At 49.5% G+C, this 10922-nt stretch overlaps 1 protein-coding gene across 3 annotated transcripts in view; it reads left to right on the forward strand.

Moving 5' to 3' along the window:
* The window catches only part of NUB1 (negative regulator of ubiquitin like proteins 1), a 29553-nt gene extending 19456 nt beyond the window's left edge, over window positions 1-10097 (forward strand). For all 3 annotated transcript variants that reach the window (XM_072763151.1, XM_072763152.1, XM_025993771.2), the window contains 7 exons: window positions 560-746; window positions 1457-1564; window positions 2386-2538; window positions 5836-5982; window positions 7545-7640; window positions 8313-8490; window positions 8663-10097. In XM_072763151.1, the coding sequence (XP_072619252.1) occupies window positions 560-746; window positions 1457-1564; window positions 2386-2538; window positions 5836-5982; window positions 7545-7640; window positions 8313-8490; window positions 8663-8856 (1063 nt within the window). In that variant the 3' untranslated portion in view covers window positions 8857-10097. The remainder of the gene's footprint in view (window positions 1-559; window positions 747-1456; window positions 1565-2385; window positions 2539-5835; window positions 5983-7544; window positions 7641-8312; window positions 8491-8662) is intronic.
* Window positions 10098-10922: the final 825 nt, after the last annotated feature.

Here is a 10922-nt window from a genome sequence, read left to right on the forward strand (position 1 = left end):
CTAAGGCCTACCTCCAGAGATTTCTTTTTTTTTTTTTTTTTTTATTTATGATATAGAGAGAGAGGCAGAGACATAGGCAGAGGGAGAAGCAGGCTCCATGCACCGGGAGCCCGACATGGGATTTCTGTTAGGATTTGATGTAGATGGGGCTTCAGCATCAGTAAGAAACAAAAGAAAAAAATCCTCAGGTTTGCAGTCAGCGTTGGAAACCTTTGCTTTAAACCACGGTCTCTTTATGTTTGCTGAAGGGTTCTGACACCATGACCTCAATTTCCACTTCTTGCTGAACCTCTTTCCCAGGTAGCAAGGGTATGTGTGTGTTTATGCCTGGGGCTGTGGGGTGGTGGTTGTATCACACTTCGTGGTGAGCCCTAACTGCTTTTTTCCCCATCAGGAGGATTCAGATTATAAATATAGCTACCTTTGTAAGCACTGGGGTCTGTGCTGTATAGCAGCCAGTCTTTGGAAATATAGCAGAACCTGGAAAAGACTTCCAGTAATTCACAAAAAGGTTTTTAATGTGACTTTTCTGTGATGTCATTTCCTTCCGCTCCCCTAGTGAGTGTTGCAGGGAACTGCTGGATACAGTAGATAACTATGCAGTGCTCCAGCTGGATATAGTGTGGTGTTACTTCTGCTTGGAACAACTGGAATGCCTTGATGATGCAGAAAAAAAATTAAACTTGGCTCAGAAATGCTTTAAAAATTGCTACGGAGAAAACCACCAGAGGCTGGTCAACATAAAAGTATGTTACTGTAATTTGTTTTATGTATTATTGAGCCCATTTCTACCATCTGAGTTTATTCCTGATACAAAATTTAGACTGCTGCCAAAAGGTGATTTGGCAGTAGTATCCACGGGGTTCTTTTGAAGCTCTCCTTTAATGGGAATTTGAAATGTGTTACAAGTTGGGCTATTACTTTGGCCTGTGCAGTGTTTAGCTGGAGGGACAGTCTTCCAGTCCTAGAACCCTGTCGATGATCACCTCGACCAAGAGAGCTGGTGACCGTGTTCAGTAGCATCTCATGGAAGATTTGAATGCAGAAAAAATAGACATTTTGAATGGTAACAGTTGACACCAGTGAGTCACAGCTCAAGAGCTGTGATTTGAATAATGATTTTTGTAAGGTGATTTCCACAAGTCATCAGAATTCTGCTTGGAAATTTCAGGGGAGTATAAAATATCCCGGTTTGGGTTTTTGTGTACTTCCTTACTGACCAGAAGAACTACAGTCTTGGGTGTCTGGACACAGGTGTTCTGACCATTTCTTCCTTGTGGGACATGAGGTGTCATTGTCCTCTGGGATCTTTACTTTTGCCCTCAGCAATAACTAAAGATAGAAACATTTTAGTCATACTGTTTTGCCCCTGTAGAGATGAAGGGAATTACAAGTGTGAATATTCTAGATCTATAATTAGAAATAATTTTATACTTTTTTCCCCCAATAACTTTAGGGGAACTGTGGGAAAGAGAAGGTATTGTTTTTAAGACTTTACTTGCTTCAAGGTATCCGAAACTATCACAGTGGAAATGGTGAAGAGGCTCGTGAGTATCTCAACAAGGTAAGGAAATGAATACTCCAGGGAGTATTTTCACCTACTTTTTTTTTTTCATCCCAAGATGTCAAGTATTTCATAAACTCAGTAGTGTGGTGAGGAACTTGCCTCTGTCCTCTGTGCCGTCTGCGTCATACAGGCCATAGCTGTACTCGTATTGCTAGGGTGCGTGTGAGCTGCTGTGATAAGGAAACCTCAGAAAGACAGTGACTTTAATTGGCTGTAGTCTCCATGTCTCATCTAGCAGCATGGAGATGAGCAGGTGGGTCAGTGGAGCAGCTTGGCCAGCCTGTGTCTGGCAGCCATGGTGGCTCCTGTCAGTCCTCTTCCAGCCAGCAGAGGGGGAGGGAGGGAGGGTGTGCTTATGTGTGTGTGTGTGTGTGTGTGTGTGTGTGTGTGTGTAAGAGAGAGAGAGTGAGAGAGTCCAGGGCTGCCTCTGGAAGGACCAGAAGTTGGGGCTGTCACTCCTACTACAGGCCACTGGCCTGGACTTAACCACCTAGCTACATCTGGTTGCAGGAGAGGGTGAGAAATGCCATGTGCACAGCTCAAATTCAGGGTATTTGGTGACAAAAACGGAGGAGATAGCGGATACCAGCCCTGCCCATAATACTCAGCCTGTTTCCCTCTATTCAGTATGATACATCACATGTCTATTCTGTTCAAGCTGGTTGATAATAAGCAGGGTTGAGAGTTTTTATCTAAAACCTGACACACCCTAATTCACACTGGGTGCAAGCTTCCTTTTTTCAGGCCTTAGCTTTGTGTTAAGCTTTAATGTTGTGAAGGTTACATGCATGACTCTTGTATTTTTTTCTTGTCTGTAGGCACGTCAACTCTTTAAAGAGCTCTACATTGATCCGTCAAAAGTTCACAATTTGTTGCAGTTGGGATTTACTGCCCAGGAGGCCCGGCTTGGCCTGAGGGCATGTGACGGGAACGTGGACCACGCGGCTGCCCACATTACCAACCGCAGAGAGGTACCTTAACTTGGTCTCGGTGACACTGGGTCTTGGTCTTTGCATAGGTGTGAAACTTGAGGCAATAGTAAGCCTATTTCCAAAATGCTATAGCTCCTGTGTATGAAAGAAAAGCAAACAATTGTTCCATAGTAGTTCTAATCACAAGAAGCTCTTTATGCTTCAGACTGGGAAGAAACAGGAAAAACTTGTCTATTTTAATTGCATTAATTTCAGGTAGTGCAGTTGCCTTAGTTTTATTTCCTGCTGTGGTGGCAGTAGCTCCGAAGTCCATTATCCAAGTAGCCTGTCTGTGCATGTCTCCTCTGTTTTTTAACCGTGGTAGATTTCTGGAAAGCATTTTAAAAGGGGCTTTGTTTTCCCATGGGCCACTGTTAGGGCCACTGGGGCAGATAATTCCCAGTTTTATGAATGGGTTGTGGGTCAGATCAGTGGTAAAACTTGAACGAAGACCAGGTTTCTCACGCACTCTCCATGTCCTATCTGAGAATAGTGTTCTCGTGAGTTTTTATAAGTAGTAAAAATAAATGTTCTTAAAGAACAGTGGAGTCCCATCCCTTGTGTGTGTGTGTGTGTGTGTGTGTGTGTGTGTGTGTTAAGAGTTGAATCACAAAAAAAATTTAAAAAAGAGTTGAATCACAGCCCTTGGAGAAAACGAAGGACAAAACAGCAGCGCATGTGGGTGGTGGGCTCTGTTCACTCTTCACCCAGTGGGTGTGGGTCCAGGCTGCTTTGGCTTAAATACTGGGGAGGTAGTTATGGACCTGCTTCACTGTGAAGCGCCCTGAAGCAGGACAAGTCTCTGGTTAGTTGGTTCAGTGGGGTCACCCTGAGGTGGAGAACCTGGCTTCTGTCTCTGTTGGCTGTTGTCACCTGGGTCTTCCCGTTGTGCCGGAGGCCGGGGCTGACAATCAGAGACCTCAGAGCAGCACTGCGCTGCTCACTGGCGAGGGTGAGGGTTACAGAAGACCCTAGAACCCTCCACAGCTCTTCCCCAGGGTCCACTCTGCAGCTCCAGGAGGGTGGACAAAAGGGTGGCCTGGTATGGCTCCCAGGTTCTGCTGCCCTCGCAGCCCCCAAGGCTTTTGGTGTGGGCGTTTCCATCTCCATCTCCGCCAGCCGAGGGGGCACAGATTCCTAGAAGTGTTGTTGTACAGTGTGGCTCTCAGCAGAGTCTAGTTTCCCATGAGGTAGAAGGAGCAGCCGGAAGCCTACTAGGCTGCTTCCCCATGACGAGCTCACCAGCCCCATTCTATAGCCCGTTCACCCCGGCACCCCCAGCACCCGAGCCTCCCCCCATCCACCCTCCCAGCGAGCCTGACTACTGCCTCCACCACACGGCTCAGTGCGGTACCCCCAGCCTCTGCCCCGTCCGTTTTATTGTTCCAGTCTCTAGTGTAAAGGGAAACATCAGGAAAAATACTTTTCTCCTGTGTGTCCACATGATTAACAGGAAGGTGAACTAGACCCTTGTACTTGAAGGAGCCGCACTTTGAGGATCCAACTTCCTGGCAGATCGGGGTGAGATGAAGCCGGATCCTGCATCTGATGGCCGGCAGCACCCTTCTCTGTGTTTGAATGTTGGAATATAAATGGAAGAGCTAAAATTGGAGGCAGGGGGTGGGGCAGGTAGGGGCAGCTGATGCGGCAGGGAGGTGAGAATACAGGTCAAAACGCCGGTGCTACAGAATCCCTTCGCTGGCCCGTGTGGTTGAGGAGCAGGGGGGACAGGGCAGCGTGGGGACATGGAGGCCGGGTGTTGGGACCCTGGGTGCCAGAGGAGGCACTGGCACCTGGCCAGTGGGGCTCTGAGGCTCTAGATGGCCAAGCCTGCTGCCTGGGCGGAGGTCAGAGGCATCAGCAAGAGGATGTGGGTGTTGGGGTGAAGAGAGTGGCCCTGCCACATCCCCATCAGCAGGGAAGGCTGCTCATCAGTAGGTTGTCCAGTTTGAAACAGGAAATTAAAGTCAAAGGATGCCTTCGTCCCTGGGTATGTTTTGGCCAGTCACTGGTCTGTAGTCCTGCGGGCTCTGTGGGAATTCTTGGCAGCACCGTGATGACTCCTTTCTTCCCAAGAGATGAGGCTCTGTCCCTCTTGTGTGCAAGATGTGTGGCACTTGTTGCTTGGGCTGAGCCACGGAGGAGGGATAGACGAAGAAGAAAAAGCCGTTCTCTCCACTGTTTTCCTGGTATTGGCTGAGGGCTCACCATCTCTAGAATTGTGCAAAAGCCCTCAGCCCAGCTCTGCAGTCAGCCGTGACCTTAACTAGCAGGCCACTTAACTTTCTTTAGAGATTTTCTGTCTTCTCATTGGCAAAATGATGAGGTTGGATTAAATTAGTGGTTTTCAAGTTTGTTTTAGCTTGTTTTGTTTTTTTGGTCAGCAGAATCTGTAGTTTTTTGTTTTTTTGTTTTTTTAATATTTATTTTAGAGAGTGCAAGGGGAGGGGCAGACGGAGAGAAGCAGACGGAGAGAAGCAGGCTCCCCACTGAGGGCAGAGCCCAACATGGGCTCCATCCATATCCCCACCCTGAGATCATGACCTGAGCCGAAATCAAGAGCTGGACACTTAACTGAGCCACCCAAGTGCCCCTAGAATGACATTTGTTTCTAAAACAAATTCTGAACTCTCCTGATTGGGGCTGAGATGGGAGAGAAGAGGCTAGAACTCTTTGTAGCCCTCAGGCTTTGGCAGCAACAGAAGGCACTTCTGAGACTCAGAGTCAAGAGTCATGGGATTAGATGGCCTTTGTCTCCTGGCATTGAGTGTTCTGGAGGTTTTAAATGGGTTGATAGGCCCTAGGAGCACCTGGAGTGGGGTGGATACATCTGCATCTTTGATATCACCCGGCACACTGCCCCCACCCCCCATTCAGACTCCACATTTTAACAAAATCCCAGGACTTAACCAGGGGCCAGAAAGCCCCCCTTCCCACCCCCCAGCCATGGATAAAGCTCCTCTACCCCCTTCCTGGAAGAGGGGCCATCCATGTCTCAGCCTGGCAGCGATGAGCTCCCTGGGGCTGGGCAGGCGGTAACTGAGGCACTCTCCTCTGCCCCAGACAGAGCTCTCCAGCTCCCACTCCCCTCCCCCCCAGCAGTGCTATGCCCTCTTCATGCCCTCTGCGCTAGCCTGCAGCCCTTGGTGCTGTTGATGTGGGACATGCTGAGAGGTTCATCCCCCTTCTTTTGTTTTCCACTCTGCGTGGCAACCCCAGAAATCCTACAGAGCATAGATTGAGAAGGCTTCCTGCAGAACCTCAATCCCCAACTCTGACTTTACTGTTTTCCTAAAGGAATTGGCCCAAATAAGGAAAGAGGAAAAAGAGAAGAAAAGACGCCGGCTGGAGAACATAAACTCCTTGAAAGGAATGGGCTACTCTACTCACGCAGCCAAGCAGGCCCTGCATCAGGCCAGTGGGAACCTGGACGAAGCCCTGAAGGTAGCGCCTCCCCTGCAGCCCACCCTTAGCGCCCCTGCTTGTGGGTCATGGGCTCCCCTCCATGTCCTTCCGTGGTGCGTGGGGTCCCCCTGCCAGGGCCTTCTCCCAGTCCTGGTTTGGATCCAAGGGTCAGTTCTCTCGTTCTTGGTCCCAATAGCAGAGCCCACAGGGCAGAGCTTTGTGGAAGGTTTCTGATGGCAAAACCAGGAGTTTAGCAGAGATGTGGAGGAAGAGAAGAGTTACTAAAGCCTTAGGATAGTTTTCTTTTAGCTAAAAAAAATTTTTAATATTGTTTTATTGATTCAGTCAGTACACGTTGGCCTCAGGGAGCCCACAGAGTGTTGGGGAGACAGAACACAGTGGAGGGAAGGCCACTGTGTGGGAGCACAGCATGCGGGGAGCAGGGGTTCCGCTGAGTTGTGGAGGGTCACACAGGCTGGCCAGGCAGAGGGGGGTGCCTCTCCGGGCAGGTACAGGACCCACATGAGGGTGGAGGCCCAAGGGAGTGGGAGCTGCGGGCCAGGTGGGCAGGTGTCCCCTCACTTGCCCTGCTGAGGAGTTCACACTGGGCCCTGCAGGCAGCTAGGAGCATTCCCTGCCTTTGCCATTTAATTCTCAAGACCTGTCCATTCCTCAGAAGTTTCCACAAGTAAATGTATGTGTGCGTGTGTGTATACATTTATAAATGAACTTGAGTATCTAGTTTGACTTATGTTGGAAAAATATAAAGGCAGGACATTCTAAATACATGGAAGGACCGATGGCCCCCCCAGGAGATTTAACTACACAAGTAGCAAGTGAGATGTGCCACCAGTATGGAAGTAATTAAGGGACACTCCTCAAAAGGGTTTTTAAAGGTTAAGAGTAAGTATTGTGTGATATGGAAATCAAGGGTCAAAAGAACTCTGTCCTCTCCTTGACGCTTTAAATTGAAATATAGCCCATGACACTCCAAAGAGAAATGACCCCGGGGCCGCCCTGCACCTCCAAGAAGCCTTTGTGCTTATGGCCCTGCCTGACCTGTGGCCCCAGAGGCTGAGCTCTGGTACCTTCCACTTCCCAGGGATCTTTTTTTTTAAAAGATTTAATTTATTTATTCATGAGAGACAGAGACAGAGACAGACAGAGAGAGAGAGAAGAGACACAGGCAGAGGGAGAAGGAGGCTGCATGCAGGGAGCCCAATACAGGACATGATCCTGTGTCTCCAGGATCACGCCCTGGGCTGAAGGCGGCGCTAAACCGCTGAGGCCACCCATCCCACCCCACCCCCACCCCTGGCTGCCCAGAGGGGATCTTTTGTGTGGCTAATCTTGCTCCTCCAGACCTCAACTCCCATGGTACCTTTGGTAGGAAGCTGTCTAAACACCAGCATCCCCAGCCATACCTGGGCTGGGGGGATGGTCCCTTTCCCCTGTTTCCTACACACCCTTTGCCTGGCCCCCCCTCAGCATCCTACACTGTTAGTTGGGTGTCCCGTGACCAGTGTGCCTCGCAGCCAGGGGGTGCTTCATCTAAATGCACAGGTGTGAGTGCTGAGTAAAGGGTATTCCTGTGTTTCCAGATTCTTCTCAGCAATCCTCAGATGTGGTGGTTAAATGATTCAGATCCTGAAACGAACAACCAGCAAGAAAGTCCTTCCCAGGAAAACATTGACCAAGTAAGTAAGAATGGATTTGCGCCCCTCGCCCCCATGGCCTTGCACGGGGTGTGCTAATGTGATGAGGTGGGCAGGACAGGGCTCTAGGCAGGACTCGGGCCCACCCTAGGAGGCCAGCAGAGCATGCGGCAGTTGCGGTGGGTAGAAGTGAAGCAGGAGGTATTTCCTTCCAGAGTTGGAAATTGGAAGGCAACTGGAGGTTCTTTACTTTTTCTCTCTTGTATGCATAAAGAACTTTCCACATCAGCTACCTCTGCTTTCAAGCACATCTCTGCCTGTGACCCATAAGGACATCACCGTGGCGACTCTGTCCATGTTTCCCTCCCCCGTTAGCACACTGAGGGCCTTGTGACTGATTTCCTACAGGTCCTAGTGACCGTTGTAGCACGTCCCTGTGGGCCCACAAGCTTGTTGCCATTCTGAGAGGCCTGGGGGTTGGAACATTTGGCTCAGTCTTCCTCAATCCTTTCTGGGTGGCCCCATGTACCCGCTGGTGCTAAAGAGCAGTGTGACACAAGGCCTGGTGCTGTGTGCACACCAGGGGCCTTGGACACATATTCCCTGTGAGGCTGTCCCTGCCAGGGAAGGGGGCGGATGGGAGTGCTGGGCATGGGTCAGCTCTGTGTCGCCGAGGCCTGTGGGTAGCCACCTCTTCCCCGTGCTCTCCCCTAGCTGGTGTACATGGGCTTCGATGCGGTGGTGGCTGATGCCGCCTTGAGAGTGTTCAGGGGAAACGTGCAGCTGGCAGCTCAGACCCTCGCCCACAACGGAGGAACTCTTCCTCCTGACCTGCAGCTCTTGGTGGAAGACTCTTCATCAACGCCATCCACGTCCCCTTCCGACTCCGCAGGTAGGTCTGAGGCCTCTGAGTACCAAGGTGGGAGTGGGCCGGGGCAGGTGTGCCCTTCTGGACCGCAGCGCTGTTCTGTGCTTAGGCTGTGTGGCCAGGGAGAGCCTTCTGGATGCTCATGTGGGTCCGTTCGTCTCCCCACCTCCGCTATAACCACGTTCCTCCGTTATAGGTACCTCTAGTGCCTCAACAGATGAAGATATGGAAACCGAAGCTGTCAATGAAATACTGGAAGATATTCCAGAACATGAAGAAGATTATCTTGACTCAACGCTGGAAGATGAAGAAATTATTATTGCAGAGTACTTATCTTATGTAGAAAATATAAAGTCAGCAACAAAGAAAAACAATAATGAGCAGAAATAAGTACTGAGTTTCTGCTTATAAATTCTATCATTATGAAAAGTCGAATGCAGGTCTTCTTTTTTTCCTTCTTTTGATCTGATTTTGCTGCACGGGTGCTTCCTACTTGGTTGCAGGAGGGACGAGCAGGGATCTGGGGCTGCTGTGAGGGCAGAGGGGGCTGGGGCAGAGGTGGGTGGCGTGCTGGTCCCTAACACTGACCTCAGGAAAGGAGCTGCCTCTGGCTTGATCTTCTTCCTGGCTGCCTTCAGAGGCTACAGCCCTAACACAGTCTTCCCTGCTTGGCTTTTTACCCAGAAATGGGAAGGACATTCCTTCTGGGGAATAGGGTGGCCCCTGGGGAAGGTCTCCAGGAATTGCTGGTGGGGAGGGGAAGCATCCAGATTCATCTGCTCTTCATTTTGCCTGGCTGTCCTGCTCTTCTGAGCTCACTGCTGACCTCTTCCTGCCTCCCATGATGCAGCTCTGCCTTCCTGCTTCAGCGTCACTGGCTCATCCCTGAATTTTAAATCTTCAGCCATTCCAAGTGCTTTGGGAGACTAAAGATGAGGAGGCATTGACTATAGTAGCCATACCAAATCGTGGCAGACTTGAAAGTCCGTCTTCTGTGCTCTTAGTTTAGTAAAATGTGCACTTGAAATTCAAGGTTGAAGTTGAGAATTTATAGATGTTCAAAATTCTTTATGAAAATCTTTTATTAAATGGGAAGGTTTTAAATGCTAACCAAAGCAACTAATTTTTAATTAGCATTTTCGGATCCTGTGCTATCACATTAAACTCACTGCTGGCTGAGATACTTATCAGAGATTGAGATCTATGTTCTCTGGATTTGTGGGGGGTTTTGGGTATACATGGGTCCCAGAAGACTATTTCTAAAGGTGCATAGTTAGCCTCTTAATGGCCCAAATAACCACCCTCCCTGTGCCATGCATTCCTTCGTAGATGTGTATTAAATGAAAACCTGGTCCAGCCCCAGGACACCACTGGCAGCCGCAGTGTGCTGAATCAAGTGCCAGGTGTGTTCCTGACACTTCCCTTCCAGAAGTCGCTGGAAGCTTCTGCGACTCAGGGCAGATGTGTCACACTGCTGCCGTCAAGGGGTGGCTGAAACGCTTTGACTTTTTCACTCATAATTTTCATAAAGCTTGAATAACAGTCCAGTTTGAATTAGTGGGAATCTTTTCTGTCATCTTTTAAAATGGATGGTACAGATGGAAATAAAAGGTGGAAAATATATTCAAAAACTGTCAGCCTAACTTTGCAATAAGTTGCTCAAACTCCTAAACTGTTCTAAGTGTTGAAAATATCTGGTCTAGAGTTTCATTTAGATTCAAGATGTTTGCTTGCATGGAGTTCTGTGAAATCACATCGACGTCTGTAGCCGTTGGGGAGGAAGGAGGCTGCCAGGAGGGGGCAGGGGTTTGTGCTGTTGGTGTTGAAGTGGCCAACCACCAAGGTGATTGGGAGTGGGGGGTCTCTTGGTCTTGCCTGGACTGTGTCCTACTTGGATTTTGGGCATAAATTGCAGCTTGTGGCTAACTAGTTACTGTCCTGGCCTTGGGCTGGGCCTGGCTTCTAGCTTCCTAAAAACTTTTTTTTTTTTTTTTTAATTTTTTTTTTTAAATTTTATTTATGATAGGCACACAGTGAGAGAGAGAGAAGCAGACACATAGGCAGAGGGAGAAGCAGGCTCCATGCACCGGGAGCCCGACGTGGGATTCGATCCCGGGTCTCCAGGATCGCGCCCCGGGCCAAAGGCAGGCGCCAAACCGCTGCGCCACCCAGGGATCCCCCCAAAAACTTTCTTAATGATCATAGAAAGGCTAGGAAAGCAGGGACACACGAGCAGCGCTCTGACATTGCTTCATCTGCTCTCAAAGAGATGCAGAGAGGCCAGTTCTCACCTTAGGGACCATGCGCCTCGTGAGGAGGGCTGCCCATCCCAAGTTGGGAGACAGGTTCTGGTCCTGGCTTTGCCTCCAACTGGTGTGTAAAAACTAGACAAGCAGTGACCAAGTACCACTCCCAGCTCTGGAGGACAAGAGAGGCAGCAGAGGACATTTGTAATG

This window comes from Vulpes vulpes, chromosome 7, assembly GCF_048418805.1.
Source record: "Vulpes vulpes isolate BD-2025 chromosome 7, VulVul3, whole genome shotgun sequence".
Lineage (NCBI taxonomy): Eukaryota > Metazoa > Chordata > Mammalia > Carnivora > Canidae > Vulpes > Vulpes vulpes.